The sequence below is a fragment of the Macrobrachium rosenbergii genome, chromosome 23 (genome assembly GCF_040412425.1).
Source record: "Macrobrachium rosenbergii isolate ZJJX-2024 chromosome 23, ASM4041242v1, whole genome shotgun sequence".
NCBI lineage: Eukaryota > Metazoa > Arthropoda > Malacostraca > Decapoda > Palaemonidae > Macrobrachium > Macrobrachium rosenbergii.
The window spans coordinates 2,896,241-2,915,646 of record NC_089763.1 but is presented as its reverse complement, the minus strand read 5'-3'; the positions used below and the strand labels follow the sequence as shown (position 1 = coordinate 2,915,646).

The 19,406-nt window shown below is 40.3% G+C and overlaps 1 protein-coding gene across 12 annotated transcripts in view; it reads right to left on the bottom strand.

Moving 5' to 3' along the window:
• Window positions 1–3,677: 3,677 nt before the first annotated feature.
• LOC136851231 (cyclin-D-binding Myb-like transcription factor 1) overlaps window positions 3,678–19,406 on the bottom strand; it is a 672,051-nt gene continuing 656,322 nt past the window's right edge. For all 12 annotated transcript variants that reach the window (XM_067125176.1, XM_067125181.1, XM_067125178.1 and 9 more), the window contains exon 15: window positions 3,678–4,440. In XM_067125176.1, coding sequence (XP_066981277.1) covers window positions 4,352–4,440 — 89 coding nt within the window. In that variant the 3' untranslated portion in view covers window positions 3,678–4,351. The remainder of the gene's footprint in view (window positions 4,441–19,406) is intronic.

Here is a 19,406-nt window from a genome sequence, read left to right as displayed (position 1 = left end):
GTCACGAAAATATGAAATGCAGTAATTTGTGAATATTCCTCTATGAAAAATATTGCGAATAGGCAAATTTTCCGTGAATAATGTGCATATATGTTCCATAGAGAAATTCGTGAATAGATGAGTCTGCGAATCCGGAACCACAAATAGGGGGTTGACTGTATACACACACACACACACATGCATGATAGCCTCCAAGTCTTGACAATTATAGGCAGTCCCTGCTTACCAGAGGCATTGGTTAATGGCGTTTCGGTGTTACATCGCTTGGCTAGCAACGTCGTTAACTGGATTTTCGGTACTGATCTCCAGTTAACGGCGCTGTTAAGTGGGGATTTCGGTGCAGATCTCCAGTTAACAGCACTGTTAAGTGGGGATTTCGGCACTGATCTCTGGTTAATGGCGCCGTTAAGCAGGGTTTCGGCGCTATTATCGCCAATTTTCGGTTAGTGGCGCTAGGCTGGGGACCGAACCTGCCGTTAACAGCGGACTGCCTATACACACCTGCTCTGCCCATAGTAAAGTTATGTAATCTTGATCAACTTGACCAGTTTAGAACTATCTCGAATAAACAGATTATGTAAAAAAAAATTATGTTAATGTTTTTAACTAAAGTAGCTCACCGAGATAACGGATAAAAGCGTCCAAGCCTACACTGATGTAAAAGAAATTCTGATGTATCGTTGTGTATATATGTGAATAAGTGTTTATACCTTGTACCTCTTAAACTAAAACACTTATAACTGCCTACTTTAACAGTTCACTGCCTAATTTAATAGTTCAAACAAAACTATTGTTTAAATTGTCATACTAAAACAATTTAATATCATTTCAAACATAAATACACCCCAAACCATTTGAGTTACAAGAAGGCAGGTCTGGGTATGACTGATTTATTTCTCGGAAACCAGGTATACATTGAGGAATGCAGATGGAAAGGAAGTGACCGACCTGCGGATTCCCATGTCATGCGTTTGGACAAGAATTTGCGTTTGTTAGATGACATATAAATGAAAATAATTTGCGTTACAATAAACGTACAAAGTAGTTACATACATCAGCGGAAAGGCTGGACAATAATGCGTATGGAGAGATACATAAAAAAATATGAAATAATAACGGGTAATATACATGGCGTGATTAATGCAGAAATGAAGAGGCATTTGACGCCTTTACACCATCATTCCAAAACACCCAAAGTCATCTTACATTACCCTCCTACAACTGTTACTCTTATGTATATGCACCCCTAAATGCTTTTAACAATGATTTACTCATTTTAAAATATTAATACCAATGTAAACACAACAAAATTAAATAAATTTGTCTTACAGAAGTGTGACAATTAATCAAGTTACCTCTGTATACATAAGCATAGCCGTTTTCTCTCAGAATATTGAAGTCATTCCATTTTCCTTTTTGCTATCAAGGGTATATTTATATAAACAAACAGTACCCGTAAAGTAAGATAAAAGCCTTATTTTATTAATATAAACTGCTGGACAGTAAAAGCTTTAGCATAATTTTTAGAGTTGAAACCAATGTAAATTAATAACGAAACAGTAACAATAACAAATTTTACCTAGCTGTACAATAAACATAGATAATATTTGAGTCAAATAATAAATAAAAATGAATAAAATTAGCCTAGGCCTAGGCTATTTTGTAATGGCTGTACTCACTTTGAAAGTGGGATGAAGATCTGAAGTCCCTCTGCGGTAGTGGTAGGCGAAGGACGGTGATTTATTCAGAATCACTGCCCTCAGAGCACCTGAAGCATTTCAGTGAGGGCCTCACATCAATCTTTTTCCTTGCCGTTATCAATGATAAGGCGAAGGATGTGGATGGCTGGGGGTGGAGGAAGGGGTAGCAGCAGGACCAGTCACCAACATCTTGGGCCTAAAAAATGGTGTCAATCTTCGTTTGCTTTCTTCCAAAGCCCTGCAGACGTATATCAAGCACAAAGTCTTTTAGCTGACAGAGAAAGTAACAGAGGCTGAAGATGTGTGGATCAGCACAGTCCTCCACAAAGCCCATTAGTACGTCCAGGCACTGAGCCATCTCATCCAGTGGCACCTTTTGCTGAGGTTCTTCCTTTTCCTCCTCCTCGTCGCCTTCTGCAGCAGCACTTTCATGCATTACTTGCTCAGCTATTTCTTCCTCTGTGAGTGTCGTGTAACCGGGATCAGCTGTCGTTTCCTTCCGTCCACTCTTCAACATCCACGACCTATAACTCCTCTTCACCTGCTGCTTCGTCCTCTCCATGTTTAATACCATAGCCTTTATTCTTAAATGCTGCAAGTTTACCTTTGTTCTCATAATGTCAGACATTGTCTGTGCATCGATACCATAATGTTCAGCCACTCTTTTCTGAGACCAACCACTTTCTACTTTTGCATTTGCAGCCAGCTTTTCCTGGATGTTTAAACGCTTCCTTGAGCGCTTTTCTTGGGGAGGAGCCATTGCACAAATCACTATAGTGATCACAAAAAAGCAAATGAACACCATGTGCTATACACAGAGGGTTGAGATACCAAAGAGGGCACGAGTCACACGTGTTAACGCAGGGGATGCTGGTAAGTGAGTGGTGTACCTACTAAGAGTGCCTAATTTGAAAAAAGCAGTTCAGCGCTCGATCTGGAGGAAAAAACCCTCACATCGATAATTCCATTTTGCACTGATAAATCTGTAAGTATGATATACCACGGTCCGTTATCCCGGTGCGCTACTGTATAAATAAACATAAAAAATTTCACTAGCCTCTTACTAAACAATTATTTATTCAAAACTAAACATCTATATAAAATTAAGGTGTATTAAATCTGGGTTCTCACACATCACAGAAAATTTATTTCATCTATTTCTCGGACTGCCACGTAGAAAGAGTGCCAGGGGAAAAGAACAATAGAAAAAATAATCATCATCTTATATATCATACCTTGACACTCCAGAGTTTTTGTTAGTGAGAAAGTCTGTGAAAGCAGTTCGCTCTTCCATTTTTATTTATATTAACTATATGTACAACAGTGTGTATTCATTTGTAGGCTGGTAGAAGTATATTATTCTTTTGTGGAACATTCACTGTCTACACCAATGTCAACAATCTCTACCCAGCAATTGCTATTCAAGCATACTTATCGGTTAGTTCCTTCCATTCTTACCGTCTAGACTGACAGATGCTATCTGCTATCAGTGCCAATAATGGGAGCTTTAATCCTCCCCAAAGGTTTTTAGCACAACACTGGCAAGCACCCAATAAGGATCATTGTTTTCATTTTGTGAACCTTCTTTGGAGGGTTTCCTTGTAGATTCCATGTACTGGTGGTTTAGTGCTGAGCTCTTGGTTCTAGCAATACATCAGCCAGCCTTCTGGGCTACTGATTGTGCTGCATTCTTCCTTGTCTTTTGGCTGTTTGCGCAATGCTTTCTGGCTTTTTAGATTTGGTGCTGTGTATAGACATAAAAACAACACCAAATAACTCGACCAAAGTACTTGCATCTCCAAGTATCTTTTGTTCAAGATATATCTTTAAAAAAACAGAAAACATACAATTAACTGCTTCAAATATGATTCATACTGCAGTTTCTAAAATATATTGGTTCAATAGAAAAAAAGTTAACCATTTACGGTTCAATATCTGTCACTGTAGTTATTTTGTCAAAAGTATAAATGTGAAATATTTTCAAATTTGTATATTTTATTTCAAAGCAACCCCATAAGGCATGAAAGGTTGAACATTTATTTGGAACTTGCTCTCTTTGTGAATAATTATTGCATCTCTGTTAGTGTTGAATGACTTAAGCAGTACGGAACACCGAAATTAAACATTTTAAAAACAAAAGATGAACCAATAACAACATCCACACATAAAGAATTCTGGGTAAGCAAAAGACAGTTACCAGCATCATTATCAACACTTCTTGAATCCTTGCAACTCAACCTAAACCTTGAATATATATTCTTCAGGAGTATAGAAACTAATTAATTAAGCAATATAGATGTACATTATATATGTGTACTCATTATAACTTGGAAGATCAATTCATTTTATGACATGAAAAATAAAAAAGTACTAAATTTTCTTAATTAAGAGTACCAAATGGCATTTTCAGAATGTCAGTGTATGAAGACAAATTTTATGGTTATTTAGTATAAAATCCTTGGTCCTTTTATTTCGATTAAATGAAGAATCCACTGAAAATTATTTACATGTTTGAATAAATTCCACAATCAACAACTACTGGATACCATTTCAAACTATAGTTGTATTCAATTAACAGAAGAAAAATACAGCAAATAGTACACAAAATCTTGATGTAAAAGACAAATGTAAATACAGTATCCTAATAATGTTTATACGATAACAATGTCTGTATCATCATGGTCTCGATGTAAACCCTCTTCTTGTCCTAAAGGCTCCCCAGATACTGACAGGATAGGATCTGAAATAAGAAAATAATAATTACATAATCTGAATAGTCAGAACACAAGGAATAAAGTGCGAACTATACGTTATTAGGTGAATGTATACAGAACACTCATTTTTATGTCACTTAAATAATTTTATTATAAGATAACAATGCTGATAAGTAGAAGATAACATAAAACAAACAAAAGTTCTAAAAGCATATGACTCTACATACTGTACTATACAAGTTATGAGACCCAAAGCAACATCTAATTTAAAATTCCAGTATCTCTAAGGAAATTTTAAGTTTTCTTCCTTACAATCTTAACATAAAATTCTTGAAAGTAACACCATTACTTTCCTTGTGGATAAAAAAAACCCTCAAGGACTTTACTTGGATGTTCAGTCATGAAATGTCTAACACTAAATCCACAATAGACAATCCAAACAAAAGGTTTAAGTTTCCACTTCCTTGAGAAACCGTGCATCAGCTTAATGTGAACAAAGCTTAATGTGCAGTTGCCCTCTTCGTGTTGCTACTAAATATTTGCCTATTCATGGTACTGGTTTCTTTTCAAGTTGTAAACAAACTTTTAGCATTATTGATAATAGGTCACAGTCTCTGAAAAGATGCTGAACTTCTGCAAGGTGTAATCTGGCCTAAAGACCATTTTCATTCAGTTGGATTATATGATCATTGACTGTCTTACATAAGAATGGTGAGACCTTTATGACTTACAAAAACTGTTGTTTTGCTCTTCATCTTATAACTGAAGGTATACAGCATTTTTGTTATTGTTTAGAAATTTATTTATTTTTTTAAATTGGTTTCATATTCTTGAGTTTAACATTTTATTACTAGTTTCTTTATTTGATCTTCCATTTGAGTTTTTTATAGAAATTTATCTACAACATTTATATCTTTTTATTGAGAAAATATCGAATGGTTGATACACATGCATCACTTTTCATGAGTTTCTATATCAGTTGTTTCTTTAAATCTATATTTTAAGAAATTTCATATTGTATTTATTATGCTTTTTTCGGTATACAGTATTCTCGTTTTTATTTCAGCTTTCAATACGACAAATAGTACTTCCGGGTGTGTCATTATGCGTTTCTGTCTCTTGTTTTTCCTAATGTATTTTTGTTAGGGTAAGTACTGGGGATGGGTTGATCACAGCTTCTGTTGCATATATCTTCAGATTTATGGTTTCATTTTCTTTTGGTATATTTTTATTTTGAAGTGGGGCTTATATTGACTGGTTTGTTATTTGTGATGCTGATGGACTAATTTTGTTTCCTTGTATCACTTGTAAAGACATCTTCTTTACCCATTAATTACGATCGTGTATCGCATCTATCAATGCAGCAAGAACCTCATGTACATATTTGTATGTTGAATTTCGTGGCCTTTTCGCCATTATATATTTTATCACTATATGTACATTATGTCTCTTGTTATTGTTATTTGATTGACTGTTAACAAACACAAATTGCTCTCACTCAGCGTGCGGGTCACGGAGACCTAGGGTCAGGCACCACATTTCCGTCCGCACACTGCTATGTATACCTTATGCTCAGGTAATAAATCAATCAGTACCCAGTTCTGTCTTCTTTGACCTCACAACTGGTGACCCCGGACTGTTCTCGAACAGTTTGGCCCTGCCATTTACGATTCACGTCGACTGTATTCAGAAGTCATTAACGGAACCACACGGCGTATAGTTTTGACTTCTGATGAGCCCCAAATAACATTAATGGACTAAATACAGCGCTTATTTCGCATTTTGGTGCGAGTCAAAATGTCAGACATTGAGGTAGAAAGTCGTTCCGAGGATACACAGATCCTCTGCATCCTCCTCTCGCCTTCGAAGGCAGCGATAACCCAGGCGATGAAACTGCCACCGTTCTCGCGGCAAAATACCGCATCCGGGTTCCTGCGGGCAGACATTCATTACTGTGTAGCTAAAATCACAGATGAGGAAACCAAAGCAGACGTCACCATGACAACGCTGCACTGCCGGAGGTCTTCAACAGAATCACCCCATGGTTGGACTCGCAGCCGAGCAAAGTCAAGTACAAAGATCTATGAAAGAAACTCATTAACACATACTCCATGTCTGTCCCAGGGAGAGCCCAAACCACCCTTGACCTGATGAATCTGCCCCTGGGGGATGCATCACCCAGGGATGCCTGGGATGAACTATGCAGTATCCTGATGCTGCCGGGCTTCAACTCAGACGGACGGAAGAAGGAGATCGGCTTGTCGTGGGAAATATTCCTGCGGCGCATTCCACAGGAGGTGAGGGCAAAAATCATGGAAGCAGGCGCTCTTGATGGACAAATTGGTGAGCGTCACACACAAACTCCACGAGGTCACCAAGGCCTCCAAGCATGCTGCAACACCTGCAGCCTGCAGCCTGGTAGCAGAAGAAGCCAAAGAGAAGGACATGAACGCGGTATACAGGAAGAAGGCGCCGGTGCAGCAGCAGAAGACGAGGACAAATCCAGCCTGGTGTTGCTTCCAATGGAGGTTCGGAAAGGACGCCAAGAATTGCAGTGCCCCCTGTTCTTTCACAAACAACTAGGAAGGCAGCAACCCATAACAGCAGTGGCCGCAAACCTTAGAGAATCCCAGCCAGTAAGATTCTTCATCCACGACGCCATATCGGGACAATGGATGCTGATAGACACGGGGGCTATGCAGTCGGTATTTCCGCCGTCGGGGGAGGACTGTGACTGCATGTCCAGCACCGCAGCTGCACTAGTGGCCAAAAAATGAAGCCCCATCCGCTGCTATGGAACTCGGATCCGCAGAATATCTATCCTCGGCCATAAATATGAATGGCCCTTCATGATTGCAGACATCAAACTTCCCTTACTAGGTGCCAATTTCCTTGCACAACACGGACTACTAGTAGATGTCGGCCGAAAACGCCTGCTGGATACCGGAACCTGTCACTCCCGACCGCTCTCCGCCGGACCGGGAATGCCCGCCATATGCTCCATCTCAGCGAACAAATACAGCGCCCTCCTGCACGAATTCCCAGATGTCTTCAAGCCAGAAGTGCATCAGGTGCCAGGTACCCAGGCCAAGCATGGCCTCCATCACCACATCACCGTCACAGGCCTGCCGACGCATGCCAAGTTCCACTGCCTGCCGCCCAAGAAACTCCAGGATGCTAAATGAGCATTCGCTGAGATAGAAAGGATGGGTATCTGCAAAAAGGCATCTAGTCCATGGTCGTCCACCCTCCACATGTTGAAGAAACCAGATGGTTCCTGGAGGCCCTGTGGGGACTATTGTAGGCTGAACCTAGTGACAACACCGGACCACTATCTCCTGCCAAACATGCAGGACCTAACAGGAGCCCTGCACGGGGCCAAGATATTCACAAAAATGGATTTGCTCAAGTCCTGCTTTCAGGTGCCAGTACATCCCGATGACGTTCCGAAGACAGCCATCATCACGTCATTTGGGACATATACCTTCTCCTACTCCACCTTCGGCCTCAGGAACGCCGGGGCCACATTCCAACGCCTGATGGACAGCATCTTGGGGGACCTACCTTTCTGTGTCTGCTATGTGGGTGACATCCTGATTTTCTCCAGGTCCCCGGAGGAGCACCTGGGTCACGTCTGGGCTGTGCTGAAATGCCTTCAGAAGAATGGATTGGTCATCAGATTAGACAAATGTACCTTCGGAGTGGAGAAGGTAGACTTCCTGGGACATGAGGTCTCTCTGACAGGTGTCCGCCCCATGGCCTCCAAGGTGGATGCAGTGAGGGATTTTCTAATACCAAAAACGATCAAGTCCCTGCAGGAGTTCCTCAGCATGGTCAACTACTACCAGCGATTTGTGCTGGACATCGCCAACATCATGTATCCCCTAACCGGAGTGCTGAAGGGGAAGCCAAAAGCACTGACTTGGGAAGTTCCACAGCAAAAGGCGTTCGAACAGACAAAGGGAGCCCTCGCCAAAGCCACCACCTTAACATATCAAGACCCAACCGCCCCCATGAGACTAACCACCGACGCCAGCAACGTTGCTTGCGTGCTGGAGCAGATAGTAGATGAGTCCCCCTGCCCGCTTGCGTTTTTTAGCTGCAAGTTAAAGCCGCAGGAGACCCGCTACAATGCATTCGACAGAGAACTGTTGGCAATCTACCAAGCCATGTGACACTTCAAGTACCTCTCGGACGCAGCCCATTCACCATCCTGACAGACCACAAGCTGTTGGTACATGCATTAATGAAGGCGGGAGACGCATGGTCGGCAAGACAGCAATGGCACCTAGCTGCTATCTCTGAATTTGGATGTACCATCAGTTATGTCCCCGGCAAGATGAACCCGGTAGCCGATGCCCTATCAAGGATTGAAATAAATTCAGTCCACCTGGGCATAGACTACGGAGACCTGGTGAAGGAACTGGCCACAGACCCGGAAACGGCACTTACTGCACTGAAGTGGGAAGACGTGCCAATAGGCGAATCCGAATCGACACTTCTCTGTGACACCAGCACAGGCCGCACAAAGAAAGCAGATGTTCGACATCATCCATGGGGTGTCCCATCCTTCAGGACAAACAACAACGCTCTTGATGACAAAGAAATTCGTGTGGCACGGGATCAGGAAGGACGTATGAGAATGGGCGAAGAACTACATACCGTGCCAGACAAGTAAGATCACAAGGCACACAGATTCAGGCATCAGAGACTTTCCTCAACCACGACAGCGTTTTGGGCACATCCACGTAGATGTCGTAGGACCTCTGCCGCAATCAGGGGATGCTAGATACCTCCTGACAGTCATAGACCATTCCACAAGGTGGCTGGAAGCAACCCCAATGGTAGAAGCATCAACAAGCACCTACGCGGAAGCCCTACTATCAAGTTGGATAAGCTGTTTCGGTGTGCCGGACGATATAACTACAGACAGGGGCCCGGCACTCTTGTCGGAACTCTGGGTCTCCCTGGCACAACTGACAGGGACAACTCTCCACAGTACGACGGCATACAACCCTGCGGCCAATGGTATGGTGGAAAGGACCCACCGTTCATTGAAAGCAGCTCTGATAGCATGTTGTACTGATGAGAATTGGAAGGCGCAGCTGCCCTGGGTCCTGCTGGGTCTCCACACCACACCAAGGGCAAATGGTGAAGAATCTCCTGCAGAAAGATCTACGGCGAAGCATTGGCCGTACCTGGAGAATTCTTCCCCACGGAGCTGGACGACCCGGATACGCCCCTTCCAAGACAGAGAAATTGCAAAAAAGTTTGCGCCCTGCTGGAAGACTTTCACGGACAGGACTCATAACTTCAGCCCAGAAGGCCTGAAAACCTGTACACACATCTTCATGAGGAACGACGCCCACTGCCCACCCTTGACTGGACCAAACCGAGTCATCAGTAGAACATCCAAGGCCTACCTCGTCAACATCCATGGGCGGGAAGACTGGATATCTGTCGACAGGTTAAAGCCAGCCTTCCTAATGGACAGCGGAACCCACCCCACAACCGCAGATATCAAGAACTTGGGGTCAGCTCCTGTTCCCAAGAAGATACCATGATTAACATTCAACAGATCTTCCAATCATTATTTCATAATAATTGTCTTGGGGTGGGAGTACTTGTAAAGACGTCTTCTTTACCCATTAATTACGATCATGTATCGCAACTATCAACGCAGCAAGAATCTCATGTACAGTATATATTTGTACGTAGAATTTCCTGGCCTTTTCGCCAATATATATTTTATCACTGTATGTACATTACGTCTCTTGTTATTGTTATTTGATTGACTGTTAACAAACACAAATTGCTCTCACTCAGCGTGCGGGTGACGGAAACCAGGGGTCGGGCACCACGTTTCCGTACGCACGCTGCTATGTATACCTTTATGCCCAGTTGTCTTCTTTGACCTCATACACTTGCCGTCTTTTTATTTTTGTCTATTTTTTTATTTCGATTTGAAAGATGGATTATATAGTTTCATTACAGTCAAAAGTATTTTTATCTTGTTTTGGGGGAGTTCTTCCTAATGGTTTTTCCTTATGATGAAGTTCAAAAACATTATTTTGGTGTTTTTCTTCCAATTTTTCTATGATGTTTTGGTTAATTTCCTCAAATTCAAATGGATTTTGGTCTTTAATGCTATATATTTGTTTGGAGTGAATTTTTTCATCTAACCTTTGTTCTGACATTGTTTGTTTGTTTTCTTTTATGTTATACAATTATTTTAATCCTAATTATTTTTTTTAGGCTATAGTTTTACACAGTTTTTGCTGGACCTTCAAACTTTTATTTTCATTCCAGTTTAGCTTCTCCTGTGCGTACTCTAGCTCTATCTCGAATTCTTTTTAGTTATGCATTGTACAGATAATGTAGACTTTCTCTGACCAAAGTTTAAGAAAGTTTGTTCACCAGTTTATTGTTTGACCATATGATACACAATATTCACATCTGAAGTTGCTACAGCATTTTTTTTTATGCCAATCTTTACTGCAATTTTCGCATGGTAAGGGTTTAGGTGTATATGGTCTTACTTCTCCATTTTGACCAAATTGTTTTAATTTTCAGTGGAAGATCTTGTTCTTCAAATTTTATTCTTGCTACTTTCTTAAGTTTCTTTTTTTTCTTGCATCGAATGCAGATTTCACAATCTTGCACATCATTATATCTTTTAAGAGTCTAATAAATTAACAGATTTTTTCAACTGCATCATCTTCATTATTGGGTAGTATGATTGTCTTATGTTTCGTTGCTTAACTTTTGAATTATCGTAACAAAACACATTAGGCCTACAAGGTAGGTCTCAGATTGATTTTTGTTGCTTCTTTATTTGTCTGAAAGTTTTTGTCACACAATGATGTGAAGGTTTGTTAAGGACAGTAGGCAATGGTTTTATGCTTGCTGTGATTAAAACACGAAGTATATATACAACGATAACTTCTGGCCGATCGTACTCATTGTAGTAGTTGTTAGGGATTGTCCTTTAAACAGTTTCTCTCTTGAAGTAAATTTCAAAATATGTATGTTACACTGAAAACAACATATTCTTCTTTTTATCTATGCAACATGACGGGGAACTTGCGATTTGACTTGCCTTGCATTGCTCTTATCTTGTCTTGCTCTTCTGATTTTGTCTTCTCTGCTTCTGCAATCAAGGGCTGCTATTCAAACGAAGTTCTTGGCTCGAACAAACAGATTAAGTAAAACTTCCTACGAAATCATATTGACGTGCTGTTTAACGTGAATAAAATACACCAAAATTCCCCTGTTTCTGAACATTTAAATTCTCAAATATAAAAGTCTACATGAAATTAACTTATTCCACTAAAGTTCCAAAGCATAACAGGAAAAAAAAGATTCATATATTTCAGAAAACGCAAAACGGAAATGGTACTGGTGGGGGAACTATACAAAATTTAATTTATACTTTGAAAGTCATTTCAGGTTTGAATCTCTGAATGTAACTTTTCTTTTTGTTTTTGTTTTAAACCAAAAGTTTTAATGTTTTTTAAAATTCTTTTCCTTGACTGGAAGAATCCAAATCAGGAATAAAGTGCGTGACATAGGTTGAATGTTTAGGTTTTAAACAAAAAATTTAAAATTCATTCAGGATGAGTTCTCACTGTCAAGGGGTGCCCTAGAAGGTAAGGAGCAATATTGCTACCTATGAAAACTGCATGAGCCTATGGTATACTTTTCAAATCAGAAAACTGTGAAATCACCATCATCCAGAATTGATAATTATCATTTTTAATAGCACATAAACTTACCATAAAACTCTACCGGAAAAGCAGAGGTTGAAATCGGAAATACACCCACTTTTGCAGATGCAATTACTACTAAATGCTCCTACCCAATGCCAGCACTGGATCTGAGGCCATCTTTTACAGATAAACCTAAAGTTTCTATGTTAATAAAAGCCGAACAAGTTTCCTCATTCTATGTTCAATAAAAGCCAAACGAGTTACCTCATCTACAATCTGTTTTTATAAGCAATAAAATACTTACAAAAAGAAACTCCAAGAAGTCACCATGGAGGGAGGGCTAATTTACAGGAATAACCTCACTTCTTGGTATATTGAAACTTAGCGCTTGACACTTAAGCCTGATGTTGGAGGAGATTTAGGGTGTGCTTAAAATATCCACGTTTTCTTTGCCATCTGTCTGAAATGTGGGAGACTTCACCAGCCTCAGCAACCTATGCCAATATCTAATGACATAAGACTGTCAGAGAAGGTCCAGCAGCAGCTCTCCAGCACCAACTAAAAGGCCAAGAATGGGGGAGGATTTAAAGGCACATGCAGTCAACTGCTTGTCTCTAAAGCCAAATGGTGGAGGAGATATCTAAGTTTTGTGTGACAGCTGTTTCAAATCTAAGTCGCCACAGCAACCTCTGTAACCTATACCAATACCTAATCATAGAGGACTGGCAGTGAAGGTCCAGAGACAGCTCTTCACCATCAGTCACAATGTTATGAATAGGGGAGGACTGAAAGGTGTTAGTGGCACGTCCGGTACTAGAATGGTGCAGTTTCTAAAATCTTCAACTGATTTGGTGTTGTTGAGGAGTGTGCCATTCACTTTATGTCTTCTAATTTAAACCTACCTGGAAATATGAAAAATGTGTAAGTTTGCTAATGCTGAAGATGCCCATGTCCTCATTTTCGATCTAATTGTGCAACAAGATTGTCCTTAGAATTTGCTAATATATCTCTCCAAAGAAGGTGTAAACCATTCATGCCCCCTAGCAGAAAGAAAGGTCGAGGAAGTTGGTGAGTCACCTGAGGCAGATCATCATAAAAAACATTTTCATTTGGTAATAAATGAAGAGATAACACTATGCATTTCCTACAGAGAACTAATTCTTATGGCTAAAGTTTGAAGGGTGTTATATAAATTCAGCGTATAAGAGAAATGTCATGATAAACATAAGCCAGACTATTGCTATGACTTCCAGTCCATGGGTTTATAAGGACTTGTCTAGCTCACAACACACACTCTCAAGCATGGGATGCTACTGTTCAGTGTAGTCTCTGATAGGCAAACAATCCGAAGAAAACATTTGGGTCATAATAATTTGGATTCCCCATACTTGGCCAGAGTCCAGGACAAATCAACTGCAATATTGAGAAAGTTACATTTAGTTTCTGTAAGCCCAATTAAGAAAAAGTATACCAGAAAAACCAGAAGTTTTAGGTGTATTTTTGACATTAAGACTTTGGAGCTTAAGAATTTTTATGTATATAATTGTTTCTGAATTTTTTTGGTTTTGATGAGGAATCAACAGCCCTCTCACTATGAGGCGGCTTACTGACATCCTTTCTTTTATCTCTGTTGAGGCAAGTAGGAAAACGCAAGCATTGGTGCATCTTTAAAAGATGCTCAGCCAAATGAAGCTGTTGTGGAACCAGCATGAGCAGGCTCTACCTCTGGAGAGGCAAGTACATCAACAGGCACTGGTACCAGCCAACGCATGCTGATCCCACCTCCAACCAGGCCATCATGTCAGTAGGCAGAGGACCAAGCCCAACATGCACTAATGGAGCATCTGTTGAGTCATGGGCACCAGCCATAATTGGTACTTATAACAGTGAGTGAAGAACCCAAGAATTTTGTATGTCTTATTTTTATGAGAACGATACAACTGAAGGATCTCTTCAGTGATAAGCATCTTATCTGCCAAAAAATTAAATATATTAGTGATATAGATTTTTGGTGTTTGACCTTTATCACCTCATTTTCTAAGGTTGCTCAGAAGCTCAGATTTTTTATATTAAACCCACTTATGTTTTACATATGTATATATCTTACCTTTGATAAAATGTTGAATTACCTATAAACAAATAAAAGAAAGCTCATGTCTCATTATTGGACTCCATCCAAGATATCAAGGCAATCACTAACATGTCCCTACCATTTCAGGTAAATATTGGCAACAGTATCAACCAGTATATATGTTGTATTAACATACATATAAGAACCTTACAAAACCAAAAGTGACAAGGAGAGATAAAAGAACTCATGCAGAAAAAGCAGCAGCAAAGCAGACAACCGTTGGGAACAACTTGCCTTCCAGATGGTCAACTCACTCCCCACCAAGTCATCATCGGTGGAAGTAGGCACAGACAAAGTGGTAGTAGTAATAGCTAGGGTATTGTAGGCTAGTATATTCTACAAACTGCACTGAAAGGCTTTGCGGCAAATGTTGTTGGCAAGAAAACGCAGAGGATTTGCACAACAAAAACAAAGAGCTGGCCTAGCTCAGATTTGAAATCAGAATTCAAAAGACATGTCTGAGCAGAGCCTTATATACAAACAATAAATTGAATTGGATTTGAAGGGTCTAGAGCTGTTCAGCATAGAATAAGGCCAAAAAGCCATATCTGTCAGATGGAAAAAGTGGATAGCTAGCTCCTAGATTTAATTAGGAGTTATTGGAAAGACAAAGTCAAAGTCACTGTTACTTCATACTGCCTGTTTGGTAGTAAAGAAGTGTACCACACCCTGGAGCTAGCTGATGACACATTAGAAGGCGCTACTAAGGTCTTTGAACATTTTCAGTTCTGACAAGCGTAAGACACCAGGTGAATCAACTGACTCACCTGAAACTAGGCTGAAGAAATTAGCTGCAACAATGAATTCATTTCAATTAAAATACCTTAATAGATCAAATATTTGAAAATTGTAACTCACAAGAGGGAAGGAAAAAATTTCTGCAAGAAAAAACTTATCTTACAAAGGATACTGCACATAGCAAGAGCTCAAGAAACAAATAATTTTTAATCATGCTGGTGAGCCTTATAATGGTAGTAATTATAAAGAGGCACCTCACATTTATGGATTTCTAGTTAAAGGATTTTGTTACACAACAAACTCACAAATTCGCCCAACTCCAATAAAAGTAATACGAATATTTTGCACTTATCAGAAAAATTTTGGTAAGTACGACGGGATTATTGGAAGGTGAACCAAACACATCCAAGTGGACAACCTCTCACCATTATTGGATATCCCACTAATATACTACAGTAGAAGTATCAGACGGTGAACGAACAGACAAATGCACACACCCCAGGCTTTCCTGTTTGTGCCTGTAAGGGTGCACAGTGAACACACACATGCATGCACTCGAACAATGTTTTTCTCTTTGTGCATCACTTTAGGAAACTATACACACTTACTTAGGCCCCACCTTCTCTCTCTCTCTCTCTCTCGTACATTATTTTTTTGACATTACTTAATGCATTACAGTACTGCGCAGTACTTAATACAAAACAGTAATGTAGTGGTACACAGTAACATGTATGCATATAAGGTATAAGGACACGTGCATTGCGTTAGGATAAACTACCTACAGTACTTAAAATGTGTTTTCTTGCCTTTTTGTGTGTGCTTTCTCTCTCTCAATTTTCTTTTATATTGAATATTCTTAAAAAGAAACAACAGTAATGTTACTGTATGGGTTTTGTATACAGAATTTTACATATCTTGTAAGATTAATTAGATACAGGTAAAATAAATGTATTTTTAGAAGCAACCCATTTAGCTGATATCAGTCAATTTTTTAAATTGACTGATAATTACAAAATACTGGCTTGGGCTATTAAGTACTTCATATTGAATTAAGCTAACCTTTAAGCTATGCCAGTTGGCCCCAACATAACCTGTTATAAGCCAGTCTTTGTTACTTAGCAGGTTTTGTTACTTACTGGAAGGGACAGACCCCAGAGCTTTCCATTAAGTTGAAGTGACTATATAAAAACTATCAAAGGTAAGTAGCAGTGGTTTGCACAAGTAACAGTCCTGCAGATAGACAGAAGCCACAGGAGAGGCTTAAATCATGAAAAGAAAAAATGACTGGCTATAAGCAAAGATATGCAGCAATTGTAGAAGAAGAGGTCGTTTCTCAAGTTAGTGCCAGTAAAAAGAACAATAAACAAATAAATACAGCTGTTAATTCAGATGTTGGCCAAAGTAAAAGTAAAGAAATTTCTCACAATGTAATAGAATCGTAGCCTGAATTTGCATTTCACATAAATTTCAAGAACAAGAGCGAAAAGAAATGACTTATGGCACAAATCAAATTAAGTGGGAAACCAATTCAAATGCTAACAGACACAGCAGTTGCAAAAATAATTCTCAATTTGTTAATGGAAACTTTGGACAAGGTACTCCAGAATTACAATGACACAGTCATAGAAGCCATTAGTTCATTACAAGTTAGTTCAGTATAGCAGAAAGAGGGCAAACTTTATTACGTTTGGACTGGTTAAAGTCTCTAAAAATTGACTGAGGAAGTATTTTAATGGTTACAGTACAAAACAGTAGCAGACAGGAATTTCTGTAATTAACATTTTATCAGAATTTAGGAAAGCCACTGAAGATAAAGTAGGCACAGGAAAGTGTATGAAAGCTGTCTTGGTTTTAAATCCACATGCCACGTCTAGACTTTTAGCTCCCAAATCAGTTCCATGTGTACTAAAAATAACAGTGGAAACTGAAATTAGAAGAGTAGACAATGAAGGTTCATGGTAGAAAGTTATTCAGATTGGGCTATGCCATTAACCTACACCACACGACATTTAGCCAAAACCATAAAATACCAATTGGTGACACTCAAGATTCAGTGTCCACCAAACTTCCCAAGAAGTACGAATGCCCTTATTCAAGGAGAGTGGATAGAGGAAAAGGGAAGGCGTTCCTCCTATCCTTCATCCCCCAATACCACGCCAGCTGCGAAGAACAGACCTAAAGTACTGCATTTTTCGTACACTGTCTCAACGTCCCGTAAATAAAACATGGCAAACACTGACTTGTACCTCCAAAATGTTTGTAAAATTGAAGAGAGAGACAGGTTACGTTTAAAAGCCAAAGACGTTGCCACAGCTCTTATTTCAGGAGCCTTTACTTTGCAAAAGGGTAGTAATTTGTCTTGAACTCCCGCATGTGCTTCCGAAACTATGGATCTTAAAAAGAATGATAGTGCATTCTTGGACAAAGGACGGCTGGGGTTTTTAATGGAACAGCAAAGATTAGGGCTGATCTCTAAGGTTTTTGGTCTTCCTGAGGTATACCTAAGAGCTCTACTGGGCAGAGGACATTATCTTGATCGTCTGGGCCTAGTACTTGGAGAGGCTCTGATGAGAAAGGAGGAGGCCAAGGTTAGCCGGATCCCCACGGCCAAAAATCCAAAATTGAAGGAACGTACTGCACTGCCTGTGAGAATCTTATCCTTTTATCAATGGAGACAAAGCCTGCTGGCTCTCTGGCTGAAGCGAGCTACTCAAGAATGATGTCTTCTTCGTAAGATTCTAAGAGACGACAACTCCATCGGTTCAAAACAGTGGTCCCGGAAAGCCAGTTGAAGATCACGTCCAAGTTCCAAGAAGCAACTTGGAGGGTTTAGGGCTTGCTGACTATGTTGAAATGTTTGATTAAGTCACTGATGTCTTGGCTTGAAGACAGGTCTAATCCTCTATGTTTGAATACTGGAACTCAACATCGCTCTGCAACCTTGATGCAGATGCTGAGAGTCCTTTCTGATGTTCTGAGATATAGAAGAAAATCTGTGATTTGGGTTACAGACGTTTGAGAAGAGGAAATTTTTCGCTCTTGGCACCACTTCCTAAAAACTGCCTATTTGGATTGGTAAACTGCAGAGGAAGATTGTCGCCTGCACTTAGCAATAGCCTACGCAGCCTTTCTTGAAAGTCCTTCGCTCTGATTAGCTTCCTGACAGTCTGAAGCCTGTCAGAGTGAGAGGGATAATCCTGATGGTGTTGGAGGAAGTGCAGCTGTCTGAGAAGATTTCCTCTGGAGGAAGCAGGCCTTGGGAAGTCTGTCAAAAGGTTCAAAGATCGGGAACTACCTTGTGTGGCCAAAAGGAGCGAGTAGTGTCATTGACATGTTGTCGTGAACTGAACTTCAACATTTCCTCACCATGCTGAAGGAGGGAAGGCGAAAGGTCGAGGTTCGGACAGTCCTGCAGCATGGCAATCTGCTGCCCAGCGCTTGTGGGTCCCGAGCTGGGAGCACACAAAGGAAGATGATTGTTCCTGACGTCACAACAGGTTCATCCATCACTTTCCCTACAGCCTCACAGGTCATGCATACCTGTGGATTGAGTGTCCATTCCATGTAGTAGGACCTGTTTTCCTCACCAATCTAACCATACATGCTCATCTTGCCATGGAATGCGAGTCACTACTTGGGTCTTGTTGCTCTTGCCCAAAGAAGAAAATCTTTGTTGCTTCATAGCATGTAAAAGAATGGTCCTTCCCTTGATTCTTTTGATATATTGAAAAGGCCATGCTGTCTGAATGAACTACCACTGTCTTGTGGCAGGTTAGTATTGCAAAGTGTTGAAGTGCCAGATGAATCGCTTAGTTCCTTCCTTAATGCTGATGTGGAGGTTTCTTCGGAAGGGGACCATGTTCCTGACACTTCCATGTTATTGAGAAGGGCTCCCCAACCCAGATGCGAAGCATCGGAGAATAACGTTAGGTCGGGGTTCATTGGAGACAGAGACCTTCCTGTCAAGAATCTGTCTTCTGCTAGCCACCATCTGAGGTCTTCTTTTATTTGGGGAGTGATGCTGAAAATGAATGAGTCTGGGAACGACTTCCTTTTCCAATTGGCTTTGAAGTAAAATTGTAGTGCTCTTGTATGTAGCCTGCCTAATGGAATGAACTTCTTGATGGAAGAGAGTTCCAAGAAGACTCATCCATGCGTTGGCTGAGCAGGAGTTGCGAGTTATGAAGTCCTGGACTTTCTTGCGGCAAGAAAGTATCCTTTGTTGGGATGGAAAAGCCCGAAACCTCTGAGAGTCTATCACTGTAAAGTCACCACATCGACGTCAGTGGAGTGCTTCGAAGGCGTCATTAATTAAGTCTCCACTGAGCAAGTTTTCTTTGGTGACTTCCCACTTTCTTCACTAATTCAATACGCCTAACTGCCAGGTCACGCATTTTCTACCATTTCAACTTAT